Source organism: Cladophialophora psammophila (assembly GCF_000585535.1).
Source record: "Cladophialophora psammophila CBS 110553 chromosome Unknown aczJe-supercont1.3, whole genome shotgun sequence".
In the NCBI taxonomy this organism is placed as follows: Eukaryota; Fungi; Ascomycota; class Eurotiomycetes; order Chaetothyriales; family Herpotrichiellaceae; genus Cladophialophora; species Cladophialophora psammophila.
Genome location: NW_006912924.1, coordinates 948,835 through 976,305, shown reverse-complemented (window position 1 = coordinate 976,305; position 27,471 = coordinate 948,835). Strand labels below are relative to the sequence as shown.

The 27,471-nt window shown below is 53.2% G+C and overlaps 12 protein-coding genes across 12 annotated transcripts; 5 read left to right on the top strand and 7 right to left on the bottom strand.

The window, feature by feature from the left end:
* Positions 1-642: 642 nt before the first annotated feature.
* On the bottom strand, positions 643-1,807 carry A1O5_02542 (uncharacterized protein; the record flags this gene model as incomplete). The annotated part of the gene is made up of 3 exons (XM_007743156.1): positions 643-950; positions 1,062-1,117; positions 1,194-1,807. 3 exons carry the CDS (start codon positions 1,805-1,807, stop codon positions 643-645), a joined length of 978 nt encoding a protein of 325 aa, XP_007741346.1.
* A 2,335-nt stretch (positions 1,808-4,142) lies between these two features.
* Positions 4,143-5,815, bottom strand: A1O5_02541 (uncharacterized protein; the record flags this gene model as incomplete). The annotated part of the gene is made up of 2 exons (XM_007743155.1): positions 4,143-5,059; positions 5,116-5,815. The coding sequence occupies 2 exons, from the start codon at positions 5,813-5,815 to the stop codon at positions 4,143-4,145; spliced, it is 1,617 nt and encodes a 538-aa protein (XP_007741345.1).
* A 1,438-nt stretch (positions 5,816-7,253) lies between these two features.
* On the top strand, positions 7,254-7,942 carry A1O5_02540 (uncharacterized protein; the record flags this gene model as incomplete). Its single annotated transcript, XM_007743154.1, has 2 exons — positions 7,254-7,470; positions 7,551-7,942. The coding sequence occupies 2 exons, from the start codon at positions 7,254-7,256 to the stop codon at positions 7,940-7,942; spliced, it is 609 nt and encodes a 202-aa protein (XP_007741344.1).
* A 220-nt stretch (positions 7,943-8,162) lies between these two features.
* Positions 8,163-9,401, bottom strand: A1O5_02539 (uncharacterized protein; the record flags this gene model as incomplete). The annotated part of the gene is made up of 4 exons (XM_007743153.1): positions 8,163-8,269; positions 8,423-8,792; positions 8,871-9,007; positions 9,125-9,401. 4 exons carry the CDS (start codon positions 9,399-9,401, stop codon positions 8,163-8,165), a joined length of 891 nt encoding a protein of 296 aa, XP_007741343.1.
* Positions 9,402-9,790: 389 nt separating this feature from the next.
* A1O5_02538 (uncharacterized protein) lies at positions 9,791-12,428 on the bottom strand (the record flags this gene model as incomplete). The annotated part of the gene is made up of 5 exons (XM_007743152.1): positions 9,791-10,320; positions 10,378-10,862; positions 10,914-11,081; positions 11,134-11,326; positions 11,420-12,428. 5 exons carry the CDS (start codon positions 12,426-12,428, stop codon positions 9,791-9,793), a joined length of 2,385 nt encoding a protein of 794 aa, XP_007741342.1.
* A 723-nt stretch (positions 12,429-13,151) lies between these two features.
* On the bottom strand, positions 13,152-14,167 carry A1O5_02537 (uncharacterized protein; the record flags this gene model as incomplete). The annotated part of the gene is made up of 2 exons (XM_007743151.1): positions 13,152-13,922; positions 13,991-14,167. 2 exons carry the CDS (start codon positions 14,165-14,167, stop codon positions 13,152-13,154), a joined length of 948 nt encoding a protein of 315 aa, XP_007741341.1.
* A 398-nt stretch (positions 14,168-14,565) lies between these two features.
* Positions 14,566-15,590, top strand: A1O5_02536 (uncharacterized protein; the record flags this gene model as incomplete). The annotated part of the gene is made up of 2 exons (XM_007743150.1): positions 14,566-14,667; positions 14,718-15,590. 2 exons carry the CDS (start codon positions 14,566-14,568, stop codon positions 15,588-15,590), a joined length of 975 nt encoding a protein of 324 aa, XP_007741340.1.
* Positions 15,591-16,106: 516 nt separating this feature from the next.
* On the top strand, positions 16,107-17,817 carry A1O5_02535 (uncharacterized protein; the record flags this gene model as incomplete). The annotated part of the gene is made up of 3 exons (XM_007743149.1): positions 16,107-16,690; positions 16,742-17,436; positions 17,507-17,817. 3 exons carry the CDS (start codon positions 16,107-16,109, stop codon positions 17,815-17,817), a joined length of 1,590 nt encoding a protein of 529 aa, XP_007741339.1.
* Positions 17,818-18,550: 733 nt separating this feature from the next.
* On the top strand, positions 18,551-20,155 carry A1O5_02534 (alcohol dehydrogenase; the record flags this gene model as incomplete). The annotated part of the gene is made up of 8 exons (XM_007743148.1): positions 18,551-18,696; positions 18,773-18,858; positions 18,908-19,115; positions 19,254-19,339; positions 19,394-19,487; positions 19,544-19,664; positions 19,717-19,903; positions 19,971-20,155. 8 exons carry the CDS (start codon positions 18,551-18,553, stop codon positions 20,153-20,155), a joined length of 1,113 nt encoding a protein of 370 aa, XP_007741338.1.
* Positions 20,156-21,540: 1,385 nt separating this feature from the next.
* On the top strand, positions 21,541-22,461 carry A1O5_02533 (uncharacterized protein; the record flags this gene model as incomplete). The annotated part of the gene is made up of 1 exon (XM_007743147.1): positions 21,541-22,461. The coding sequence occupies one exon, from the start codon at positions 21,541-21,543 to the stop codon at positions 22,459-22,461; it is 921 nt and encodes a 306-aa protein (XP_007741337.1).
* Positions 22,462-22,988: 527 nt separating this feature from the next.
* A1O5_02532 (uncharacterized protein) lies at positions 22,989-24,942 on the bottom strand (the record flags this gene model as incomplete). The annotated part of the gene is made up of 5 exons (XM_007743146.1): positions 22,989-23,518; positions 23,583-23,696; positions 23,753-24,333; positions 24,389-24,643; positions 24,707-24,942. The coding sequence occupies 5 exons, from the start codon at positions 24,940-24,942 to the stop codon at positions 22,989-22,991; spliced, it is 1,716 nt and encodes a 571-aa protein (XP_007741336.1).
* A 490-nt stretch (positions 24,943-25,432) lies between these two features.
* A1O5_02531 (salicylate hydroxylase) lies at positions 25,433-27,088 on the bottom strand (the record flags this gene model as incomplete). The annotated part of the gene is made up of 3 exons (XM_007743145.1): positions 25,433-26,629; positions 26,691-26,924; positions 26,993-27,088. 3 exons carry the CDS (start codon positions 27,086-27,088, stop codon positions 25,433-25,435), a joined length of 1,527 nt encoding a protein of 508 aa, XP_007741335.1.
* Between the last annotated feature and the right edge of the window lie 383 nt (positions 27,089-27,471).

Genomic DNA, 27,471 nt, shown 5'->3' with positions numbered 1-27,471 from the left:
ATGCTATCCTTGGATTACACACACAATTTGCATCTCTTTAGCTCCCTTGGGTGCCTCCGACTCGCCCTGATCATCTGTACCATGTCGATGAGCGTGTAGCTTAAGTGTGTCTTCTGCTTCTGGGGGGCCAGCAGACGGGTGGCCCTCACGCCGTTCTTCATTTCCCTGCCATTCAGCGGGACATTAGCCAGTTCGTCAAGCTCATTGAAGGCAGGATGCCGCAAATGCACAATGCATGCGAGATTTAAAGGCGGAATTTATCCTGCCAACTCGATTACATAGCAACCGAGAAAGAGGATACCCTGCGAACTGCCAGCTTTGGCCCAGCCTTGGTTTTGGGAGATGACCACGAAAAGTGGCAACGTGATGGAAACGGGCTCATTCCTTGCAAGTCCAGATGCGCTGCGGGCCTCCAGCAAGACATCGGCTTCATCAAAATCACAAGTTGCATGTATTTAGCGAATAGGATTTTTCCTTCTCGAGTAATAGGAGAGCAGGTAGAGCAGCATCGCCCCGTCACGAAGGTGGATAAGCTGGGAGTTGGTTTTGAAAAAAAAAAAAAAAAAAAAAAATGAAAAAAAAAAAAAAAAGCTTTTCTCGGGAGATGTACAGTATAGTCCTTGCATTGTTCTCTGTCAGACTTCACGCCCATTCCGCCTCCTTCTTCTCCCGCCGGACATCCATCAGAGCGCACGCCAGCCGACACATCAACTCGGGCTTGCGGCCGGCCTCGTCCCAAAGGGCCTGCACGTCGCCGCCGAAGCCGATGTGCTCGGCCGTCTTCAGACTTCGCGGGTCGATCCAGGGCGCGAGACAGGGCCACACGTGCTGCGCGGTGGTGAAGAAGATGTCAATGCCGACGTCGCCGATTCCTTTGATCTTTTGGAGCTCTGCCCGGATCTTGCGCCGGTCTCCGGATGCGAGTCCTGGGATCCTGTTGAGATCGCCGTCTTGCGCTCGAGCCGTCAGTAGGTAGGTTCGGATAAACGAGCACCCAGAAAAACAGTCGTCGTCTTCGTCGTGATAACATAATAAATGATATTATATTAGTTAAAGCTTACCGTACTTCTCCTCAACCAGCTCCGCCAGCTGACCCATAAAAGTCGCTGTCCTTTCCCTACATACAGACCGTTCGCTCCATTAGATTTCCCCGGATCAGTTGCAAGGCTGTTGCGGCGAGGACTGTGACTTACCGATAGTGAGTGTATCCGCCCTCGGTCAGTAACTCTGTCCTTTCTTCCCACGTGCTCTTCTTCAGGACGTCAAGCTTGTGGTATCCCGCCTTGACCACGACAGCGGTGGTCTTCGCTGCAATGCTATGTGACACTCGTGTTGCGGACAGTATGGCGTTCATGAGCAGCGCTAATATGGTCTCCGGTGTCGCACTGTCTAGTTCCTCAAGGCCGGTGTCGGAGAGGGGAAGGCTGCCGAAATGCTCGAGGAGGTTCTCGACTTTCTTGCCGTGAATGCTCCCGGCGTGGCCCTGGCCCTTCTTCTCCTCCTTCGCCTTCTGATCTGTCTTTGATTTTGGCGTCGACTTCTTCTTGTGCTCTTTTCCACCGTCGTTGCCGTCGTTGCCGTCGTAGTCGCGTGCGCCTTTCGTCGTATCGCCCCCCTTCACAACTTGAGCCTTCTTCCGTTGTGTCGTCTTCGGCTCACTGGGATTCGTGCTTGGTGCCTCCTCCTCCTCCTCCTCCTCCTCCTCCTTGTCGTCGCGGGACCTTTTGTTCCCTGTCTCTCCCTCGGCGGCCGCTCCAACCTTCTGTTCTTGGCCTTGTGATTTACTCTTTGCCCGAGTGGTCACCATATTGTGTTGACTGGCGGATCCGGGTTGCTTGCTTTGACTTTGTCGCCCTTGGGAGGTCCGAGCGGATGCGAAACCCATTGACGTACCGGTGGTACCTGAGTGGGGGATGATGTCACAGGGTGTCCGATCCTCGTCCCTTCACTCTCGAATGTATGAGTAGATACGTACTAGTATGTACGGAGTACGTGTTTCGGCATGGCTACCTTTGCGGTCAGACACCCGGACCGTGGATCTGGGGAAGCGGAATCACTGTCACACGTCCCATGTTTTCCCAGCTGCATCGCGTTCGTTCTAAATGCCAAAGAGCCTACATACATAAGGCATCCAAGTGTGTCACAGGGTAAAACCCCATCTTCAGTCGGAAAGGAAATCCGGAGCCCATTTCTCGTGACGTCTGATTTAGTCCCAGCCTGTCGATCTACAAGACGGCCTTGACCGGGATTTTTGGGGGTACTAAGGGAACATCACATCAGTGCATCGTAGGCTCTCATTTCTGCTCTACGTGACGATGGAGTAGTCAGTGAACAAATACTGGATACCTCTACACAGCGCCGCGGGGAGCAGGGGGAGCAATACACCAGGCTGGAGAGCACCAGGGGTACGAGGGCATTCATTGGCCGGAACATCTCGTCTTAGTCTAGAAATTCTCCGATTGAACAGAATCCCGGAGATCGGAAACCAAATACCGGAAAGCATAACATCAAGGGCATCTTGATGATTCCACAGCCTTTCTCTTCCCCTTTTCTTTCCCCCTCGGAATCCTTGACGTCAAACCTGGACAGAACCTCGACCTCACAAAGGGTGTGCGGGCTCGGCAAGCTCCACCTCAAATATACAGCCGCTGGATGGGCGGGAATGTGTCCCGAGGCTCGATCGTGATGCTAGAGGCCCATGATTCCCCATCCTAAAAGGCTTTCAGCTTAACTTCATGTTTTCCCCAGTTGGAATTCATATGCAATGAAGTAGTTCCATGACATAAAGTGACCCAGGAACCAAGTCATGACGTCAGGCCTCTGTAGGGGCAGCATCAGCAACACTCTATTCTATAAAGGGGGCTGCTTGTTTCTCACTTACTTCATCTTCGGTTTCTTCACAAAGACCACCACAACAGAGACATCATTTTTGCGAGTTTTCACGCCATCACAGCACAAAACCTACATCACAAATTGACCGACATCGCCAACCCCGGAAACTTCGCCAGCCGTCCCAAGGAAGAGGTCCAGGAGATCGCCTCCCAAGGGCGGCCAGGCCAGTCACAACAGCGGCTTTGCCAGCATGGACCCTGACAAGCAGGTAAGCCAGCAATCAAGCAAGCCAAGCAAGGCAGCTATTCTTCCCTCGCCATTACTCACTCCCGTGGTTGCCCCCTCAACAAATTCTCTCCCTGTGTGCTGCGTGTACTTGTAGAGAGAAGAGCGGTGGTTGCTGACGGTTCGTATCTGGCTGTTGCAGCGCGATATCGCATCCAAGGGCGGCCAAGCGTCGGGCGGTTCATTCGAAAAGGGCAGCGAGCGCGCTGCTGAGGCGGGTCGGAAGGGCGGATCTGCGACGGGCTCCTCTTAGCTTCTGTTTGCAGCTATCGGCTGTCGATTGTCAGCAGCAGCAACAGCAACAGCAACCGATACAGATGAAGCGAAGAAAGTGAATGAATGTCTCGTTTAGGTTCGGTATTGGTGCTCCACTGCTCATGGCGGTGGTGGTTGTGGGGACGGAGCGGATTTATATTTTGTAACAACAATGTATTTGGGGATATATACATCAGCTGCCCGAGGTCAAGCGATGAGCAGGCATAGCAACAGCAACACCTTCATGTACCATAACAAGAATGGCAATGACAGTGAAGACAAAAACAAGGCTGGTGGATTAGGCACGGCGCGTCCGTCACATATAGCACAACACAGCAAAGCTCGCGAGAATCATGACCGAGATCCTGATTCGGCGCCGATAATGTGGCAAGGACAAGGACAAGGTGCAAATCTCTGTTATCAATGAGGACCTACCTCGTGCGAGGGAACGCATTCAAACAATTTTAAAAACAGTCCTTATCCCTTTTGAGATCCGTGTTTCCACTCGGTCGATCTGGGGATTTCCCCGGCAGCAGAGGGCCTAGAGAATGAGTCGCTGCATTTGGGCCATGGAGTTACCTATAAGGAGGCTATGCTGGTGAGCAACCATAACCACATGGTTAAACTGCGTCTGCCTGATTCACGTGCTTGCTTGCTTATATCGGAATCCAAAGCGACAAGTGTTCAGGGCTCTGGTACGGACATGAGAATGAATTAATATCGGTAGAGGGAAACGGTAAACATAAGAATCATGTCCAATATTGTTATCATCATGACGCCGCGTATGCGCTCTTCGCCCTCAATTTCTTCCCATACCGCCTGAAGAACAAGGGAGCAGGCGCCAGGAGCAAGCCAATACACCCCAGCAGAGTCATGGTCCAGTGTACCCCTATCCCCGTGTACATGGGCCTCGCGGCCATGACCATCGTCCCCGCAATGAGATATCGCGCCATCGTGATACTGGCCAGCGCGACGGCGCTGTGTTTCGTGTAGCTGTCGACAATGTACTCGTAGCTGCTGACGTACACGGCCGTCGCCACGATGCCAAAACAGAAACAAGCCGCCAGGCCCGACCACAGTGAGATACTGGGGTAATTGGTCCAGCCCAGCCAGAACAAGGAGATGGGCATCAACGGCGCCGTGACGATGGCCGGCCACAGCCTGTATTCGGGCTTGATCCAGGCTTGCCTCACGTAGTGAGTGTGGACGCGTGAAAAGTGGAAAAGAGCTGGCGCAAACAGGGTAAAGAATGTAGATCCAGCGGCAATGGATGCGAAGCAAGACCCCGTCAGCCCGTCGGACAGCCCGTAGGTCTTTTTGAAAATGTAGTCAAACCCAGATAAGAAAGTGAACATGAGGATGTAGACGAGGATCAGGTAGCCACCCAGCACCGCAACGACAGGTTCGCTTGAGAAATAGATGACCGGCATAGGGAGGGTCTCGCGTAGACGCTTGAGGAGCGATTCCTTCTCAGCGTGGTTGGATACGTACACGGACAATCCGGAAACACGACGAAGATGTCTGGCTTTCCAGTCCAGCAGAATCGGCAGGTAGGTCTCGGGGAGAAAGAGGAAGGCGATGATGAAGGCGATGCCGGAAATGATAAGTGTGACCCAGTCAGTCCAATGCCAACTGAGGCTGCGATCTTGTACCAACCATCCGCCTGCGACCGGTGCGAGCATGGGAGCTTTGCATCCTAGTTAGCCAGACAGTGAACAGAGGTACCGAGAGAAGAGCACCTACCAGCAACGTTTGCCCACGCTATGACAGGAAATGCGAACGCCCGCTTGACGGGGCGAAACTGATCGCTCACACTGGCGCCATTGATACCCAGGACGGCGCTGGCAAAGACGCCAACAAAGTATCGGCAAACAATCCGCCCCCCCAAGTTCGAAGTCAACGCCGTACCAAGCACAAAGCATAGATAACAGACGGTCGCTCCAAGGTAAGTTGGGTTCCTTCCGACAGTCTCGGAGAGAGGACCACAGAAGAGGCATCCGGATCCAATGCCCAAAAGATACAGGGCTTGAGAGAGATTGGCCGCCACCCTGCTCACGCCGTAGTCTTGACTGACTCGCGAGTTCGCCATCGAGTCTGCGGCGCTCGCCCAGCCCTGGGAGAATATAAGGAGACATAGGATGGCAATATTCTTGCACCTTGCGAGTAGCGGCCAGTTGTGAGGATCAATAGGGTCATCGTCGCCTGTCGTATCGACGACGATCTTCCCACTCCCACCGACGCTGCCGCCCACCGATTCTGGCCGTTCCTCGGAGGACTCCTCTTCCAGTGGACCGCTGGACCCCCTCAGTATCCTCTGTTCTGACCCAGCCTCAGCATCTCGGAAAGCACTCTTTTTCTCGTTGTGACCTTGTTTTTGAGCCTTCTCTTGCCATTCGTGCTCGACCTGCTTTCCGATCCGTCGGTACTGCACTAGTGACCACATTGAATTCTTTGGCCGGCGAGGAATGTTGTAAATCTGGCATGTCAGCCAGCATAATCATGCACCAAATGGAAGAAAAGGCATGTCTACATCTTCAAGTGACGCAGTGCAAGAAGTATATTGGGCTCAGTGCTGGAAATTTCGGGTGCGAGGTTTTGCTGGAATGGTGTCGCGTGAGGTGTTTCCCTCTTTGTACATTTTGCTCAAGCGAGCCCACCAGCCTGAAACTGCCCACGCCGAAGAGGGGGGGATTTTGGAACCAAGCCTCTGCATGTGACGTCAAATTCAGCGCCGATGGAGTGGAGGCATTTCTTCTGAAGTAACAAGTAACATTAGAGAAGCAGCATGGCGGAAGAGCATGATTGGAAGGCCGGACATGGTCCGGCATGGCGTTCGCTTGTCCTTTTCCTCTTCCCCTTCTCGCAGTCCTCCTTTTGGTGCCCACAGGTGCCTGTCGAGTTTTGTTCCTGACATCATGGTCGAAGGGGACAAGGGGGGGACGATCTGTTGATCGTGGCATTCTGGCGGTGAACTGATAACGCTGGCAGACGTTGAAGTACAGTACGCTAGGATAGCCGGGCTTGTTCAAACCTTTGAATCCTATCCTGGTCAGCAATGGTGTCCCACCCTTTTCAATCTTTGCAATTTGACGATGAGCTGTCTGGGCGGGTGCATCGCGGGGCACCGAATCGTCCGTCAGATAAGCAGACAGATTTGCAGGGTCCGCAAAGGGCATTTCCTTTGACACAAGACTAGCACGTGAAGGCAAGGCGAAAGGTGAAGAAGTGGAAGCGTCATGTCATTTGCAGAGCGCAGTGAAACCGCAGTTGTGCGGGCCACTAGGCTTGGCTTGTCGGGCTTGTTTAGGGCGCACAGGGCGCACAGGGCGCATCAACACCTTGTCGGTCCCTAAGCGAACTAACAAACGCCTCGACGCTCAACCCCGCCACCAAAACAGCTGCATGTTTCCGTTCGTGGTGTCACACACCCTGACAAGACGGGCTTCATGATCCTCAATCCTGTTGATGAGTGTTGCTTCGAGCTCGGGCGACTTCCAATGCCAGGTGACTAGTTGATACTCTGCCTTCTACCTACGATCCTCGCTTATCCAGTCCGCTCGGAGACTCCTCCAGAAAGAAATGTCGCGCAAACGAACCTCCCGGCTTACTTAGCGAAAATGCGACCTTCGCGACTCCCTCACCATGCGGATGCGGGGCAGTGTAACGCCTAGAAATAGGCTGTGCAGCCTACCATCATCGAGCAGCGATCGAACCACATGATCCTCACACCTGTACAACACCGGGGCGCGTTCTAGAATCCTTAGCTGGGCTGGCTAGTATGGCACAAACACTATTCATTGTCACTTCTGTACATAATGCCAGTGATTGCCCACTGATGCCATCTGCCGCCTCGATCCAAATACTCGCAGTCAGGAGTCGAGATGTATCGCAAACCATCTGGCCAGATGGGCTTCTCCTTCAACCGATTCATGACCAATGCCTTTCCGAACTTCGCCAACGACAACCCTGAGCGGGATGCTGATCTCACTATGGACGAGAAGGATACGTTGTGGACGCATCAGGTCACAAGGGCCGAGGCCGCACAAAGGTCGCCCATGACACTGGACGCCGGAAGCGCGCTGATGGCAGGCATAACTCGTAAGGGGCCGACATCAATCAAACCACGTATCCGCATTGGATCTACACGGCTAACGAAACACTGAATAATCGAAAACCAGCAAACAACAAAATTTCCGCGCGCATTCACAAGGAACTGGTCAAGAATGGCATCATCGACCCCAGCGCCCCGCTCGGCATCGACACCACGAGGATCACTCCGAAATTCGCACACCAGCTGGCCTTCATCAGCGTCGCGGCGCAGCGCAAGGTCGTCGGCATGCTGTTCTTCTGGGAGGAAGAGGCGATTCGGTGGAGGCTGTTGGAGCAGGAACAGGCCGAGATCGAGACCGCCATGGGCGTTGTCGAGGGAGGAGTCACGGAGGAGACGAAAAAGGAGCTGCAAGTTCGATTGCAGAGTGTGCGAATGAGGAAGGCCATGAGCCCCAGCCAACGGCCGCCGGTGCACGGTGCAAGTTCTCAAGAGTCCTTGGGCTTGCCGCAGTACTCTTAGTATAGAAGAGCCAGCTCAGCTCGGCCATGAAAGCTCGGTTTAAAATCGGCTCCAACAGTTCAGTCCGGCCTTGTTTTGTATCTATGCAAGCCGATCTAATAGCGTACGCGCTTGTCTTTTGTCCTACGGGATGGAGGGCTTTCTGCACTGTATGTCTGTATGTATGCATGCAAAACAAACAAACCCCCGACGACACTAGAGGACAACAACACCCAGGGCCCTAGGCAAACTGGACCGTGTTCCGCAGCGTGCCGATCTTCGATATCGACACCTCCATCTTCGTGCCCGGGGTGAGAAATCGCGGGGGCTTCATGCCGAAACCGACACCTGTGCGTCCACACCGGCCGGGGTCAGTATATCGAGAATAATGAACGTACGATTGAGGGAAGGAGGGAGGGAGGGAGGGAGGGAGAGGGGATTAGAGATTGAGAATAGGAATCCTGTTCGCATCACGCCGCGCGCGAGAGTAGAGCAACTGACCTCCTGGTGTCCCCGTCATGATGACACTGCCCTTTTGCAGGGTCGTTCCCTGACTCAGATAGGAGATGATATATGCGCAATCAAAGAGCAAATCAGACACGCTTTCGCTCTGCCGCGTCTCGCCGTCGATGATCGTCTTCAGGTGCAGCTCTGCAGGGTTCCCGATGAGTTCGGGGGCCACGAGACACGGGCCCAGGGGAGCATATGTATCGAAACCCTTGGAGAAGCCCCATTGAGGGACGCGACCGGCGAGTTCCGGGTCGCGCTGGAGTTTACGCGACGAGACGTCGTTGCCGGCTGTGTACCCGCCCACGTAGTCCAAGGCTTGTTCAACGGGGACGTCTTTCGCGTCGCGGCCCATGACGATACACTTGAAGAGGAGACAAGAAATGTTCAGCTTGTGACACATCCCAGAGAGGTCGGGGCGGTGTGGCGTGTGGAATCTTACCAGTTCTCCTTCGTAATCCGCCTGGTCGTCCTGGGCGAGTTTTGGTATCACCACCGGAGCATCATGGTCCTGGACTGTGGTGTTCGGCTTGAAGAAAATGAAGGGGAACGGCGGCGGTTGTCGCCCGGCTTCCTTGACTGTATTATGGTCCCTCCATGTCAACATCACTCACTTCCATTGGCAATTGATGATGGCATGAACCCCATAGCGAGCCGGTCGACATCCGGGCGGTGAGATATATGTATCGAACTTACTGTGCTTTGCATAATTCAAGCCGACACATCTCAGAATCGGCACCTCCTCTCGCGCCAACGGACCAAGGATCTTCTTCACCGTGACGACCTCATCCGTCACTTTCGTCTTGCCCGTCGTGTCGAAGATGTCGTCCCCCACGATGACTTTGGCCTTCAACTGGTCGGCTTCCGTGACGTTGCCCAGGTCGAATTCCTCGCTGGGGAGGATCGGTTCGCCGCGCAGTAGGCGGCCGTCGGTGGCGACGAAGCGGATGAGTCTGGTCCACGGCAATTTCATCTTGGGCGGCTTCGTTCTACTTGAAGAGGATATTGTTGAAACACAAAACTGTTGATCTGGTCCCTAGGCAAGATGTTTGTCGAGGTTGATGCGTCGTTGATATTACCAATAAGATAGCCATGTGGGGTTTGCTGTCCGGAGGTAAGTAACTGAAGTGGAGGGAAGAACGGGGAAAGAACGGAATGGCGTGTCCAAGGGCCCAAGCTGACTCGCTCACAGGCGAAATGGACGATAATGAGACGGAATTTGTCGGCCAAGATTGCGGTGCCTCTTGTCCAATTCCAAGCAGTCAAGATAATGCCCGAAGGCTCCATCCTCGAGAGGTGGTTAAACGTTCAATCTAATACTACCTCCTATTTCCCCGGCCACAGGCTGGGTGTGTCTCTATTTCAGCCGGCCATCATTGCCGTCAAACCTGGCTCAACACCGACAAGGTCTGCAAACAGGTCGAGACTGTTGTCCGTCCAATATTGGTGCATGCTCATGTCAAAGGCTGCGAACGGGTCGTCTTGGCCCATGGTCGGCAGGAGACCGTTCGTCGCCATGCTCCCATCCATTCCTCCTTGAGATTGCAAAGAGAGGCTGTTGCTCTGGCTACTCAATTGGGCCGTCTCGCTTTGCTGACCAGAGGACAAGGCAGACAAGATGGCTGGACCGTGTTCCGGATTGAACTGCACAAGTGTCATGCATATCTGCACCAGCTTCAAAAGAGTCTTCCTAATTCTCTTTGCGGATTTGGTGCCCTCGCCGAACCGCTGAAGCGTCTCTATTGCCCGCCGAAGTCGCGTAATCATTTCGACCATTTTGGTTTCATCCAAAGAGTCGGCGGGGGGTACCTGTGGACCATTTGTAGTCCGTACGTTCAACGGGGTAGTCTCTAGCAAAATGCAACTGAATATCACGAGAGCCGCATTGAATGCTTCATAGATTTGGTCAGCAGTCATCTCGGGTAAGTGTTCAAAAGCAAAGTGCTTACTGTAGTAGGCCGTGAACCACCACGCCCCGAGTAATGCAGGCGGCTTGCTCGTCTTGTGGACAATCTCGACAATTTCCATGGCGGCTTGCTGGCAAATTTTGACGCTTCGTTCGCCGAGGTCATTAAAGAAGGGATCTTCCTGCTCGACTGGTTCTCCAGATCCCTTCAAACGAGCTCTTTGACGTAAGAAGGCACTCAAGATGGGTCTGTGTAGTAAGATCCGCGTATTGAGATACCTGAGCGTAATGATGACGCTCAGTCTGTCGAAAACGGGATCCCAGGCGGAGACTGAGACGGTATCAGGATCGAGAGTATCCCATGGCCTTCGTTGCAGCTGAGGAAATAGGTTGTGCTTCCAGGCTGCTAGTTTCTGTTCGAGAACGACAGTCCTTTCCAGCATTGTTGGGACGGTCAGCCCTGGATCAACGTCCACATTGCCTCCATAGAGTTCGCGGATTATATCTCCTAATATATAGTACAGTTGTCTGGCAGCGGTCAGTTAAACCGCCCATTGACAAGGCGCGGGGAAAACTTACATGGTTGCCGTGAAAAGGCAAACTGTGTCTGGCGGGTCCAAGCTGCTCATTGACGTTGCAGAGTTTCCCAGCATTGTCAATCGCTCCAAGTTTTGATTCAACGGAAGGTCTAGTTTCACAATGGAGTTAGGCATCATGCAAGGGCGACCAAAGGTCATGCTTAGTGTCCTAGAGCCGGTGAGACGTTGTATCCGGTCCGCTTTGATGGCTGTATACTCACCTGTCCAGGATCATACAGCCAAACCATGTCCGCTTGCGAATCTCAGCTTCGACCAGGTTCAGTCCAGAAGAAGCCGTCTGCGAGTGTAGTCCCAGCTGGATGGCTGCACGGACTGCGAGGCCATGCAGGTTCCAGGCCTGGTCAGATCGTTGAGTGCCTTGACGATATTGTGCCATCAAGAGCAAGCATTGAACTGCCGCCAATCAGTGACATTATCCAGCATTGCGGTATCGCAAATGTAGTTTGGCCTCGGCCTAAGAGGGACTAATTGTTCCAAAGCACTTACCCGTCTCTAAGCTGGCTGATTTCATCTCTATCTCTGCCGACAAAGCATGTGCCCTTTCTATGAATATCTCTGATTCGGCGGCATTCTTTTCAGCCGACTGGTTAGGCTTAGCGCTGATGTAGGTTGCAAAAGCAAATATGGCGTTTACGAGGCATAGCCAGGAACGGCTCACGGCACTAAAGCGATTTCGCCGCGCCGCCGAGTAAGTACGTAGAATGTCCTGCTCGTGAATGTAGGGAAACAGCATTCCGGTATCCGAGAAGAAAAGCCTGATGAGGTGCAGAGCGCGCGCTTCGGGAGGGAGGGACCGAATGTTGATGTGGTGTCGAGCGATGGGGCTCGTCTCTGAGAGGGTCGTGGTGACTGGAGAGGCTAGTCTCGAGACGATGGGCTGATTTATTCCACTTTCCGAATGTCGAGACTGCCCTATTGCTCTCAATGTAGCTGAAGTAGCATCGGATATATGGCGGAGCAAGGCTATGTTCGAGGATGGACCAAAAAACCTCGACTCAGTTTCTTCCGGGTCCGTGATGGCCGCCATGCCATCAACAGAGTCCTCCGCATTTTGCTGCAGAGATTCATCTTCGTCGAGGATGGCAACGTCTTCATCATCGTTCGGCGCCTGTCTTGGCTCTTGGACAGAGGTGTTGGCTTCTTGAGTTGGCCGATTTTGCTCGTGGCTTGGTGGGTTCAGCTGATCAGGACTATCCGACGGAGCGTGGTTTCGGTTCACGAGGAGCCTGAGCGTGTCCTCGATAGCCCGCAACCGCTCATCATAGCCTGGCTGCAGCTGAGGAGGCCTGGCATTGCCCGCAGCGGGCTGTTGATATATGCATTCGAAACCGAGTTCGACGCAGAGGCTGCAAGAAGGCCTAGCGCCGTTGCAACGTGATTTGCGATTCCTGCAGGATGTGCAAGCTAGAGCTATCCGCCGCCGTTTGTATGAAGGCGGTGGTGTCGTTTGGTCCTGATCCTGTAGTTCGGGCTTCCGGACTTGGGCATCCGGCATTTTGTCCCCTCCCTGGTAGCCCTTCATCCAGGGAATGTGGTATGATTCGTCACGTGTGTTGCAGCAGTATCAGCAGAGGCAAAAGCGTATCTGGGCTGCGGCCGTGCCAGCAGAAGGGGTATATCGGGGAAGAAAGCTGTCTTTTGTATGTTTGTGGAGTTTGATAGCAAGACTTTCTCGACTGCTCCCACTTGCCTTTCGCTACCCACAGGTGCAATCTGCAGCACCGTATTCTCTCAACACGGGCACCTGAATCTTCGAATATTCTGTCTCATACGAGGTACGTTGATTGAACAACCGCCGTATCCCGCTCTCTGCGACCTCGGGATTACCAACTTGAACAGCTTCACGCCAAGGCCTCTCCGATTTATACCCGATTGTGCGGTTGAGTAAATTAATTCTGTCTGACGAGTCAGCTCGCTGGTCAACAACCTGAATCGCCTATAAATTACTGGTCTGACAGGTCAAATTTAACACCACCTCCTATGAGCTCCCTATCTAGTATCTGCGGTCCTCGTCGCTCTCTACACATCTCGCTGACACCATTTTCATTGATTGGCGTGCCATTTGCGTGCTATGTTCTTCGGTCGCCGTGCCAATTGGTATTCAGCCGGCAACTAGCCATCGCCAGTGATATGGCAGGGTGTACATCCACCGTCACCAACGATGATTCTTGTGAACGACAGCTGTGACATAGTAATTTGGTGGATTGTGTCCGAATGACTACTTGTATCTCGTTTTGACCTCCTCCAACGTCAAAGTTTGCTTCCGGACTGCTGTCTTCAGGCCTTTTTGACGCCACCCGTTCAGCTTCTCTGGGTACACCGGGACTATGCCATCGATCTGAGCATCATGGGCAAGTACCACAAAGACACTCGAATTTGAGTGTAACGCCCGGGTTTTGTGGATCGTTTCCCTTGTGCTGACCGGATCTTTGTGAAACCCAGGCTGACCGTTTGGTCCCACATCAATGCTGATGTCGCGAGATGGGTGTTCAAGCAAATCCCTGTGGTGACAGCAGTCGCCTCCCATAGCAACCCATTCATCCTCGCCAGTCCGTGCTAGTGCCATTTGATGACCAGGCATATGGCCTGGTGCATCCAGTACAAAGAAAGATCCATCGCCAAAGATATCTACCCCTTCGTCGAAGCTGAAGGAAGACGGCACAGAACCATCCCTCAGTCTGCTGTACTGCGATCTTTCCAGCTCAGTGAATCCCTGGTGAGCGAGAACCGACCCGTCGAAGGGCGAAGCATCACTGGCCGGATATCCTGGATGGATGCAGTCTCGCGTTCCTGGTCCGACGATTATTTTAGATCGAGGAAAGTGCCGAACATCCCCGGTATGGTCGAAATGCATGTGACTCAACACCACCATATCAACGAGCTCTGGCTTCACTGGTCCACCTAAGAGCAGATCGTGCGCATCCTTGGGAACAAAGGGCTCAATCGCGCTATAATCTTCCCTGATCACCCTCGGATTATTGTCCAAGTCCTGCCATTGAGAATTATTAGCACGTTCTTTGGAGCATCCTAACCACCAAATCCTGGACAAAGACTGACCCTGCGCATACCGAGATCAAACAATAGATTCTGACCCGAAGAATGTCGAATGAGAAAACTATAATCTGGAGACAAATGGCGGACTTTCAAGTCCCCATCCGCAAAGATCCAGCGATCGGGTAGCCAGAGGTACCCAGTCGGTAGGACATATACCTCCACTGTCGGAGGCGCGGCCATTTCATGGGGATTAGATTGTTGAGCTGTGACAAGAGTTTGCTCCAGGTTCGCAAGAAGCGGACATCCAAAGCCTCTTTCATATCTATTCTCGATCGTCGTCGGGAAGCTTGGTGCTCAGCCTGCTGATTCCAACTCCGAGCGTAACCGTGCCAATTCAGCTCCCAATCGGCTTTAAGAGGTCTCGGTTCTCCGTTTCCGATGCACACCCCCTTTTTCTTGCCAGAGGTTGCATTCATATCCTGTTGATATCACGAAACAGTTGCTGGATTGGAGAACATATTAACATCCCTCTTGGACCATTCGTTGCAGGATTCCCTATACTTCCTTGAACACTGAACAAGTAAACTTTAATCCAAAATTCCATCTCAATCGGTCCCATTCTGGGCAGCGGGCATACAATGGAGCGAATCGACACTCACACCCACGTTGTGCCTGGGGTGTGGCGGCATTTCTGTCGCGAGTACGGGTTTGATCGGCCAGACGGTATGCCTGCCATCCCTGTAGGTCACCTGCTCTCCACCAAAGATGCGCGAGCTCATTCACGTTCAAGGCATGGACGCCGGAGGCGCACATCGATCTGATGAACAAGTTGGGCATCTCCAAATCCATACTCAGCATTACATCCCCAGGGACACACCTCAAGCCAGACGACGATGTATTGGGCCGAACGATTACTCGAGAGTCGAATGACGAAGTCGCCCGTATCTGTCGGTTGCATCCCAACAAGTTCGCCTTTTTCGCATCCCTACCGCTTCCAGATGTTGCTGGATCTGTTGAGGAGATTGATCGCGCTCTAGATAGCCTAGGCGCGGTGGGATTCGCTCTTATGACAAATGCTCACGGGTATTATTTGGGTGATGCCCGCCTTGACAAAGTTTTCGCGAAGCTGAACGAAAGGAAAGCAATAGTATTCATGCATCCGACCACATGCCACTCGCAGACTCTGCCAGAAGCTGAAAGGCCTCTCTCTCAGTATCCTGCACCAATGCTTGAATTCTTCTTTGACACCACACGGGCGGTGGTCAATTTGATTCTCTCTGGCACTGTGGCACGCTATCCAGATATTACATATCTCGTTTCTCACTGTGGCGGTGCACTGCCGCCCCTGGTTGAGAGGTTCTCGTCTTTTGCAACGCGGATTTTAGGCGGCGAAATGGCTATGGACTCATCGCACGTCAAGGAATTATTTAATTCAAGGTTTTACTTCGACTTGGCTGGATTCCCGTTCCCCGACCAGATTCACGGGCTCCTGCGCATGACGGACGCGTCGAGATTGCTGTATGGCAGCGACTATCCCTACACGCCAGCATCAGCACTGACAGGAATGGCTACGCGAATGGACGATGAGCTCAAAAAGTTGTTCAAGGAGGGGGCAGTCCGTGAGATCTACTCGGGTAATGCTAAGCGACTGTTTAAAATTTGAAAGATAGCTCAGCCGTGCAGACAACGAGTGACTGGGTTCCTGGTCAAGGCAGAGAAATCCCATTCCTGAATCCGCCTGTTCGACGGGTTCCTGGGTACATCCTAAGTGGCCAGTCAGCAATCCTTACGAAATGTTAAAGGGCGTTTGTCGGATCTTACATGCTGTTTGAGCGGAAAACGGTTGCACCAACATCTAGACCAACCCTAACTCCAGCCTTGTGTGCCAAGCTCCTATCTCCGCCCGACAAACCATCCTCCAGATCAGGTCGGGGAAAGGGGTATGTGTACATACGAGGATGTGTAACCAGTCCGAACTTTCCCCTGGGATGGAGAGAGGATGCCTTACAAACCACAACTATATCCTCTTCCCAGCCAAGGCTTGACGGGTGATAACCTCTGGCTGTTATTGTGGAACTGCTAGAAAGGGGCATCTTCAAATAATCCTAGCCGCGCGAGTCCTTCACTCAGAGTCATCTTCTGGTAATTCACAATGCTCGCTGCCAGTAAATCGCTCGACATGCATGTTGAGAACAGCTCGGCGGAGGTCGAAAACAAGAGCCAGGAGTCGCGTCCAGACGCACTTATCGATCCGCTCGATCCTCTCGATCCTCACGATCCTCTATCATGGAGCACTTCACGGAAGCTCACTATCCTCCTCGTTGTCGGCCTCTGGATTTTGCTGGGGACGTCAAACATGATCATCATCGCGCCCGCCCTTCAAATCATCCCAGTGGAGTTTCATTCTTCGTTTGACACTTCAACTTACCTTGTGGGCGGCCCTCTCTTGGCTTACGGCGTCTCTTCCTTCCTATGGGTGCCCCTGGGTAACAGATACGGTATCAGACTCGTCTTTATCCTCGGCTCCCTAGCGGCCGCCTGCATGGATTGTTGGGCAGCGCGCACAACATCGTTCGGCAGTCTTGTCGCTGCTAGGACCCTGGCTTCAATGTTCTATGCGCCTCCAGAAACACTGGCACCTCAGCTGGTTGGCGATGTCTTCCATTTCAAGGACAGAGCGAAAGCTATGACATGGATCGGCATCTTGCAGGCCAGCGGGTTTTCTGGCGGGCCGCTGATTGGAGCTTTTATCATTCAGAACCAGTCTGTGTACTCACATCGTCCCCCGGCGTATATGCTAAACTATAGTACCAGGGCTCTCGGCTGGCGCTGGATCGAATGGATTCTAGCCATTATCACGTTCGGTGCTGCAGTTTTGATGATATTTCTACTGCCAGAAACTCAGTATACACGATGTAGAAGGGAAACAACTACGTTAACGAGGTCATGGAAGGATGAGTTGCGATTTTGGCCTGTCAGTGGAGGAGGGCCACCGAAGGAGCATAGGTCTGGTGGTATTCAAAAGCCTGAAGTAATGAGCTTGTTAGCTTACGCCTATCATAGCGTCGCCCATGGACTCGCCACCATACTTCCGTATTTTGGACACCCAGTCATCATTCTCAACACGGCATTCTTTTCTCTCACGCTGCTAGTCACTAGCTACACCCTGGTATTTCTCCTCGCTTCAGGTGTGGCCCACAAACCTAACAGCAGACAGACTACTCAATCCATCACCTACCTAACGGTGTATCCGTTCTCAGTCGGGAATTCTGGCTTGACCTTCATCGCGCCTTTGATTGGCACCTGGCTGGCAATGCTGTTCTGCGGCGTGCTGGCAGATCGACTCTTCACCCGACTGACGCGGAAAGAAGGACGAAAGCCAAAGCCGGAGCGCCGTTTGCCACTTCTCATAGTGACTGGAGTGGTCGGGATTGGTGGTTCGCTTCTTTTTGGCATTTGCACTCAGGAGAAATGCCATTGGGTTGCGCCTCTATTTGGGTCGTGCTTCGGTATGTACCTGGCTTCTCCGCAAAAGGCACCTTTCGGGACTTGAAACGCTGACAACCACACTTATTTCAGTCAGCTTCTGCTTCATTTCGTCCCTCAGCATCTCCTTCGCCTATCTCCTCGACGTGTACGAAGCAAAAATGGATACTGTCATGGTCATCGACAATGGGATGAAGAATCTGGCAGCGTTCGGCATCAGCTACGCCATTGTGCCGTGGAATACGAGTGCTGGCTATACAGTTCCGTTTGCTGTGATGGCCGTGATTCTCCTCGTTGCGCATCTGCTCATGGCGTTGGTCTACTTCAAGGGCGAGCAAATGAGAAAGTGGAGCGCTCAACATTTCGAGTCGGCAAGGACGACGCATCACGGGGATGCGTTCTGAGTGGCAGTAGAAGGACACAATACCTACATGCAAACATAGGTATAGCGAGTAACAACGAGAGAGAAGATTTTGGAGAGGGCTTTGCGCAACGGTGTTTTGCATAGATACACAGAGAAGAATTCCTCTACACGGGGTCTCCGCTGAGGCCCACAAGGCTGGGAGATACAAAGGCGTCCTCAGGGGGTTTGGCATGTTGTGTCTGACGAGTCAAATGACATCAATCTAAAGCAACATGGGAAGGCACAAAGATCTTCTGCGTCCTTCGTCGTCCCCTTCCGCCGCCCAATGCAGAAATTTCTTGTCTCCGAGCTTCATAACCCCGGACCCAGACAAGACTTCTCCGTAACTTCCAGACTCCGTTGGGCGTTGCTAATCCTGGAGATAAAAGTCGGGAGGAGAGCGGAGAAACTGGTGACGGGTAACTGTCGGACAAGCGAGAACAGCCGCTGCGCTGCCCACCATTTTTTCGCGTCCCCCACAGCCCACAAAATTGCCCACACAGGAGATCTATTCTTGGCAAAGGCAAGGCTGAATGAGAGTAGGGCAGCAATTCCGGCGAGCCATCTTCGTGGGTCTTTTCAAGTCCAGCTAGCGATAAGAGACTGGGAAGCGGGCAGGGACGTATATTTCGGCGTGTTTCCTAGTTCGTGCCCCCCTTTTCGCCTTTGCGTTCCAAGTCTATCAGATCACAAACAACAAAAAGAAGAGAGTGTGGAAGGTTGTGGGACCTAGAATGTCAACCACCATACCCAAGACGCAGATCGCTGCATGGCTCGAAAAGCCCCAACCTGGTGCTCGGCTCCAGATCAGGAACGATATCGAGGTGCCATCTCCGAAAGAAGGTGAAGTGCTTGTGAAACTGGAATATTCCGGCTTCTGGTGAGCGGGCGGCATTCTCTCGTCTTTTGGTCAAGAGCTGCGGCAGACTGACCTGGCTTTATGAAATTTCACAAAGCCATTCGGATGTTCACAGCATATATGGCGAAACCCCGATGAGCACCGACATTGCTGGCCACGAAGGTGTAGGATACGTGATTCAGCGTGAGCGCCCCCCAGGTCCATCGGATCATCGACGTTGACGATTTTCCAGTTGGGCCTAATGTTCCGGAGGAGATGATGAATTCCAGGGTAGGAATCAAGTCAGTCCATCTCACGCTCTTTGGAAATCTCAATGCAACAGGACTCTCACTGACTCGCGGACCTCGCCCGTGGAAAGATGGCAGTACAGCACATGCGACTCCTGCGAGATATGTGCCAATAATCCCACGGCATGTCCAAACCAGGTCAACTCTGGGCGGGTAAGTCCTTCGCTAGCATGGGGGTATAGCTGATGGCTCTGCCATGACTGACTTGACTTGCTGGTAGAACACAAGGGGCACTTTCCAACGTAACAAATCATCTCACGCTTCCTTTGAGAGGTTCCCTGACTGACTCAGGGAAGAGTACATCGTTACCCCTGTGAAGCATGCCACTAGGATCCCGGCAGGGTTGAAGTCTGAAATTGCTGCTCCCTTGCTTTGTGGTAGGTTGGACTAGCCCAGCTCCCAGCTACCTCGTCTGACCTTGCAACGAACAGCGGGTTTGACTATGTATTCTGCCCTCGCGAAAGCAAGACTGCGGCCAGGAGACTGGGTTGTATTCCCCGGTGCGGGAGGAGGCTTAGGGCATCTGTAAGTCCTTGTTTATCTAGTGATCAGGCTTGAGCATCCCGAGTAATCTTCTGCAGTGGCGTCCAGATAGCCGCCAAACGCGGGTATAAGGTGATTGCCATCGACACCGGAGACTCAAAGAAGGAAATGTGCATGAAGCTTGGGGCAAGCGTTTTCCTCGATTTCAAGACTGACTCCGTGAGGATGCTTCTCCATGAATCCTAGAGGACTGTACTTATCACTGTGACAGGTTGAAGGAGAAGTCAAGCGTCTGACGAATGGATTCGGAGCCCATGCTGTCATCGTCACCGTTGGAAGCGACGCTGCATATGATCAGGCGTTGAAGCTGCTCCGAAATCTTGGGACCCTGGTGTGTATCGGGCTGCCCAGATCGGGATTGGGCTTGCCAATCTCGCCGTTCATGATGGTTGTGAGAAGTGAGTTCTTGACCAGCATTCCCAAATCCCAAAGTCCAATGGTCCAGCGTCCTAACGTACTGCGCAGGTCTTACCATTGTGGGCTCTTCCGTTGGTACGGCCCAGGAGATGGATGAACTGCTAGAGATGGCGGTCAAGGGAGAGGTGAAGCCTGAAATCGCTGTGTTCGAATTTGACGAGATAAACGATATTATGGAGAAGCTTGCCCGGTTCGAGATTGGAGGCAGAGTGGTCCTCAGACTCCCTGAGTGAAGCAAAGCCGCCAAGCGAGCCTCAATTGTTATCAGAGCAGCACATGACCTCCTCCAACCCAAGCGGGTCGAAACAAAGAAAAAAAAATTATGTCCTATATATTTTTATTGTGCTGATTCCCTGTCACACAAAGACCCCCTTACCACAACAAGGGCGAATATCGAATCCGAACTGAACCACCAATTCCACACCATGCAATCCAGGTCCTGTCAGGTCGAACTAACAGCGGGTTAGCAGGCATCAGGACCTCGATTCCGAATGATTCGAACTGCCCTCCTCTAACGACATAATCTAGGACTTGTCAGGTCGAACTAACCTCGGGTTAGCAGGCAGCAAGACCCCGATTCAACTCCCGCCCCGATCGGATTTCAACTGTATAGAATGTGTAGGATAACCGGCCGAGAAAAACCAACCCTGAAAGGGGCGAGTTTCGCTTATCACAGACCAGAGGTTGACTGTTCTGTGGTAAGTTTTTGCCATTTTATATGAGGCAGGATTTTTTGGGTATTTTTGTGTGTGTGCACGCGCCTTTTCTCTCCAATCACTACTCTACTGCTATGCGAACACACATCGTGGGACGCTGTGAAGCTTCACTTGTCACGCGCATCTAAATGTGCCTACTGGGAAAGTATGGCGCAAGGCTGAGAATCGGGATGGCCGGGAGCGCCAAGCCTTGGAAATCAATATAACCAGCCTCGCGTGCCTCGCGTGCATCGTTCGTCACACGCTAGCAGCCCGTCGATACTCGAAGGGGCAGACTGATCGCATTTAGACTTTCACGCCGAGACAGGAACCATTGGCAGAGCAAATATCATGGAGCCTTGACAGGCACAAGCCCGGCGCGTGTGTCGTTCAAGCAATACGAGACCCCTGTGCTTGCTTGCCTCTCCGGGTCTAGCCTCGTCCCAATTCTGTTCCCCCCCCCCCCTGAACACAGCATCATCTTCTGATCTCATCTGCCCTGCCGAGCCTGACCTTTGACCATCCTCCCCATGTGTCAGCCAAGCTTCTCCCGGGACTACTGGGCTTTCCCTTGTAACAGGATGAGCGCTATACGAGCTTCAGGGCCAGGTGTTTCGCTGCCAGAAATGCCACCTGACCGTGGCGGCCTTGCTCCAAAGTTCCAAACCTGTACCTGGTATGGAGCCCCCTAATTCTGCATGATGAAGGAGAGCGAGGAGGGGTCCAGAACCCGCCTTAGCGAGAGCACTGCTGTTGAGCCTCCCCCAGCCTTTCAGTGCTGTTATCTTCCCACAGCCGGGCTGGAATGCGCCAGACATCTCTCTATCTTTCATTGATGCTTCAGTCGTAAGTCGCGGTCAAGGGAACTGACTTTGTACCATTGCGGGAAGAACACAGCTGCCTTACTTGAGTTTCCTTTTTCGATGGACCGGCATCTACTATACCTAGCATGTCTATGCTCTCTGCTTTTCCAATCCGTCGCGGTGGCGCAAACGAACAATCCAAAGCCGCAGGAAATCTACACCCTCACGGCCTTCCAGGAGCAGCAGACATGCGTGCAGTCGTGCTTCACGGTCGAATACGGCTGCACGACCGACGTTTTGGGCTCAGCGATCGGCTGCTCGATCGACCAATGCGTCTTTTCGACGAACATGTTCGGCGCATTGGACAGCTGCTATTGTCGCGGTGACCTGCAGGCTGCGGCCGAAAGTTTCCTCACGTCGTGCATCCAGGAGTCGTGCACCGTGGGCGATACATCGGTGAACATTGCTGCCGCAGTGTCTATCTACGGCGGTTATTGCACATCTCTGGGGTATACCGCTCTGCCTGCAAACAATGTGGCAGAGACGACGCCGGCCGGCAGTAATCCCACAACGGCGGGCTCGAACAACGGAGGCGGTGCTGCGTCAACGGGCTCGAACTCAGACGTCCTCTCGAGCAATCCCACAGGCGACGGCGCGTCCACATCGTCTCCTTCAGGCTCGTCCTCATCCTCTTCTTCCTCATCCAACACCACAACGTACATCGTACTGGGCGTGGTGGGCGGCTTCGCGCTGATCCTCCTAATAGTGGCGACGCTGTGGTTCAAGAAATACAGACAGCTGAAGCGCGCGCAGCGCTTTGGTCACGGACACTACGGCGCCCCGCCGCCCAACTACGGCTACAACAACGGCTCCATGAACCAGCCGCTGCGCCCGCTAGGTGGCGGCTCCGAGGTCTCTAGTCACCCGTTCTACAACAGGCAGGACGACATCTACCCGGACGACTCGGTCTCGACAATCCACGTTGCACCAGCGTACCCGCATCCGCTGGAGCCGAGCCTGGTTTCTACGCACATGCGTTGACTAGACCGGGAAGGGAATGCCCAAAAAAAAAGGAAACTGAACACCGGAGTTGGATTTGCACGACGACGATATATATGCGACTGACGAAACATCGAGACTTTTCGTGTTGTCGGGGGGCTAGCCTGTTATGACCCGGGACGGATGGGCGACAGACAAGGTGGTTCGGCTCGGGGGGCCAAGAGAGGCGCATGGGACGACATAAAAATGCAAGCAAGCGGAGGACAATCGACTTCGGAACAGCGATGCGTAAGTGGGCTTTGGAATTTCACGGGCTGTGTAAAAAAAAACAAAAAACAAAAAAGAGGGCGTTAGAAATGAAGTGTTTTTGCCTTGTGTGGTAGCTCGGGCACGGAGTACTAAGGAGCCTTACGCACAGCTGCTGTTTTTCCGACGTCGGCATTTCCTTGACATAGATGCTAGGCGATCATGAATGAATACAAATACATCAGCTCCGAACGGATGAATCGTTACCAAACAAACAATGCAAAACCCAAAGGCTTCCCCTGATGGCCAGCCCAGCCCAACCCTTACACCCGCGTTCCACGCGATAAAGCCTGGCTATATTCCCGCGCCATAACCTCGTACACAGCCATGTCCATGTCTTCAAAACTCTGAAGTTCGCTCAGGGAGACCGAGATCTCTTCCAACGCTCGATCGCGCCTCGATAGCAGCGCGTCGGCCGGCACATTGCCGATTTCCGACATCAGGCAGACTTCTCTGGCGTGCACGCAGGACATGTAGAACCTCATTTGCGAGACGCGCTGGTCGTTCTGTGACCTGATGGCATGCTCCATGGCGAAGGTCCCGTGCTTTTCGGCCTCGCGCACGTATGCCATCCGCTCGTTCTCCGTGAAGGCGAGCAGATGGCTGAGTCTCAGGGAGGTGGACATCAGCTTTTGGTAGATTCGGGCAAACTCCTTGGCCTTGGGTAGCGGGTTCTGCGAGTTCATCCCCCTCAGAGCGCGGGTGAAGTCTTCTTGCGCGCTGAGGAGATCCTCCTTGCCGACGGTGCTGGGGGCTTTTCGTCGATTGGCGTCGCCTCTCTCGACCAGTTCCGCTACACCTAGTCAGTTTGCGCTCAAGACATGTGTGGGTTGGTGGAGGGGGTGATTATCACGGACATATTTCGCTCGTGGTGCCCAGCATTTTTGGACGATCTCGGTCTCGTTGCTCGGCCTTCTCCCGCTGTTCTTCAAGCTTCGTCTGCTCAAGGCAAAACGCTCGATCCGGCTCATCTAGGGAAGAAGATCAACTCCATGCTTCGGACACCCCTAAATCGCTACTCACATACATCGTTTTTGTCTCAGATTCTGGACGCATGTTCGCACCTTGCGCTTCACTCCATGGCCATCCATATAGAGTCGAGTTCCTGCGTCGATGACCGCCTGTTGCTTATACTCGGCCAGGCGTACACTGTGCAGGCCTTCCTCGACGTTAAAACGGAAATAGCGGGTGTCCAGATGCTCTCTCCATCTGCCGGTGAATTCGCTGTCTGCCTTTTTGGTTTCGGTGGCGACTTTCTCAATACTGTGTGCCACAGACCTCAGTGAGCTGTTCTTGATGGTCGTGAAATCTGCATGGCCCGTGCCGATGGAAATGAAGCACTTTACAATCGGCTGTAGTCGACCTGTTTCCTCGCACCAGATGTCCGCTGCCTCTTCTTCGACCTGGTTCACTGGGTTGTTGGCGCCAAGGGCACCATCGACGTAGCTGCATGCACCGATCTGCACCGGGTCGAAGAAAGACGGTGCAGCCGAAGTGGCAAGAGCCGCTTCCCAGATCTTGGGGTTGTCTTCCTCCTGCCTTCCTTGGACGTTATAGCTCTTCAGCCGTCTAATGTGATTTCCCTCCTGGGATTTGGCACAGACGAAGCTGACCACGACATTAGTTCTAAGACAAAAACTCGAAGGAGTGATTGAATGCTCACACTTTGCACTTTCCGGTGGCTTCTGGATTTGCCTCATCCAAGAGCAGGTCGTCTTCCTTGAACCCTTTGCTCCTTAAGACCTCTTTGATTGCCGTCTCAAGCGTCTTCGAAGAGAATCTGGCTTTCACGTTGCCCGTGATAGACACAAAGAACGCACTCCTCTTGTTCTTGAAGACCTTTTTCATCATTGCTGTATATGCTTTGATACATTCGTCCACATCCATTTCAAGTCGTCCTAGCATTATGGCAATGATTCTGCGAGATCGAGTTAGCTTCGATGGTGTGGAAAACTTCCTGGACCCTAGGTCAAATCCTCACCCTCCAGTGCTGGTACCACCAATGAGATCAAATATGTCGCAAGGTTTCACTCTTGCCAGTCCAACAGCTTGTCGCTCGAAATTCAGCCTTGTCATGAGCCCTTTGAGAATGAACAGGCTCGACAACCCTCTCACCCCGCCGCCATCAAGAGAAAGAAGGCAGAGACCGGTCGTGTCAAGGTCCCTGGTCTCCTCTTTGCCGGCGACCTCGGAGGCTGGGTGAGATGCTAGCGCCATTGGTAGGGATAATGAGAACAAGAAATCATGAGAATCAGCATAACAACCGGTAATGAGACTCTTGTACTGTATTAATGATAATGAATGTCGGTGACAGCTTTTCTTGGTACAGCTGCCAAGCCACGGCGAGGTGGCGAGTCTTGCCCAGGGCAGCTCAGGGGCTCATTCATCCTGGAAGCGCTCGATGCAGCCTTGACCGCAATGAGGCTGAATCCCAGTGGGCCAATCAGATGGCCTGAGGGCGCAGGGCCAAGTAGAACCAACTCAAACCTGACCCCTGAATGTTAGTTACACAAGACAATCTCGCTAAGGGCATGCAAGGGATGTCCCCTCGTGTTCAGGCATGCATCTTTCGCTCAAACTCCATGGGCAGATACCGATGTCACTGCAAAGGTCTAGAAGCATCGGAAGAGAAACGCTGTCCCAAATATGGATACCAGGGATAACCCGACTCCGTCTCAGCCAAAAAGAAATACCTGATACTCTGTTTCTAAAGCCCCTTCACATCCCCATTCACCAGCTGGGCTTTTGAAGGTCTATTTTCCCAAGCCTGCTTGACTTCCCATTCGGCGTCGTAGCCATAGCACCAGCGCTGCGTCGTCGGATCGCTCCACTGGTTCGGGCTCGACACGAACTGTTTCCCTTCAACCTCGGGCCTCATCGCCTCGTCTCGAGCCCTCTGCAGCGGGCCGTCGGCAAAGTGCCACAGTTTGCCATTGATCAGACTTGCTTCCTGCATCTGACTTGTCCGTTTGATGCGCACCGCTTCCCACACCTGCAGGGCTTCGGGGAGTTCTTTGACGCAGCCGACCAGGTCGATCGCTTCTGCAAGAGCCGCGGCGTCTTCGACGGCCATGGCGGCGCCTTCAGACATATATGGGACCATGGCGTGGGCAGCGTCTCCCATTATCGTGAGCTTGCTCGAAGGCGCGACCCATCGACTGAGGGCCGAGCCGCTGACGAGCGGCCACTTGAGCGTGGACCGGATCATGTTGATGATCTTGGTCAGGCGAGGATCCCAGCCCTCGAAGTGAGCCCGCATATCAGACATGATCTTTTCCGGGCTGTGTTGGTTCCATGTAGCCGGGTCTGTGCGGTCTGGATGCGACAGGACCATGTTGAAGGATTTGCCTCCAGCAATCGTGTAGGTCATGACATGTCGCATATCTCCAATCCACAGATTCAGACCTGGCTTTGCCAACAGCTCAACGAGCTCCGGGTGCACTTTCATATCCTCCACATCTACCGTCGCGCGATAAGCCGCAAATCCTGTTCTCAGAGGCGGCTGGTCCACGCCACCCAGCACTTTGGTTCGTCCGACTGATTTTACACCGTCTGAACAGATGATGAGCTCCGCAGTGAAAGTATCTCCGTGTTCTGTGGTTATCGAAGGTGCGTCTACATCGTAGTCGATGACCTTGGAGTTGATTCGGACCTCGACGCCCAGTTGCAATGCCAGTTGATGCATGGCATCATGGAAGTGTGCACGGTGCACGACATAGTACGGCGCATCGAAGTTGTCCTGAAACTCGGGAACGAGCTTAGTGAGTGCAATGACGGCGCCGTTCTCCCATCGCCGAAATTTGATGTCCTCTGGCTCCACGATCTTGGATGCCAAAAAGGGTTTCAGGCCCCATTTGAGAAGCAATCGACTTGAATTGGATGGGATTTGGATGCCGGCACCGACCTAGAGCAACAATTCAGCCTCCGATCACCAGGAATAGGGAAATCAAAGATGCAAATCATACCTCACCCAGTTCCGGAGCCTGCTCAAAGACTGTGACCTTATGGCCCTTGCGAGCAAGGCTGATGGCAGCAGCCAATCCCCCGAGACCGGCACCGACAATGATGGCATTTAGCCGGACCCGGGAAAAGTTGTCCTGGTTAAGCAGATTGGAAGTCCTCATTGCCTTGTGCCGCTTTTGCTCTTCCTTTTGCAGCTTGACGAGAAAGTCAAGACTTCCAGTTGGATACGAGGCGACCTGTTCAAAGTGTGAGACACCAGACAAAACAATCCCTTTCAGTGGGGCAACCACAAATGCCTACTCACCTCTGGAATTTTGATGAAATCTTCTTTCACTGGTGTAACTCCATGGACCGGTCTAGTCTCGCCATTGACCGCTACGCCGGAGAGTACCTCGACCATGTTTTGAAGAATCTGAGTTTGGTTGCCGTCAGTAAAATCGGGGGGGGGGGGAAGGACGTGTCTTTGTTGGCTTGAATCCGGGCCAGTCCAAGTGAACGGAGAGAAGTTGCTCTAAAGCCTGAGACTTTGTACAAATCACGTCGCGCCTGGCGTCCCGAGTTGGTCGGACTCGACTGAGACAGCGCGTTCAACTACCGATTTTAACCCACCGTGATCGTACCGCAGTGGGCGGGAAGTTTAAGTCAACATCCGTAGTATTCTTGTCACCGTCACGACCATGGCAATTGCGGTGGGAAGATATTGGCGGAGCATTTCCGTCCGGGTGTATATCGGAAACGTCCTTGGGGGGGGGGGGGCGTCGCATCTCCACTCCATCACACTCC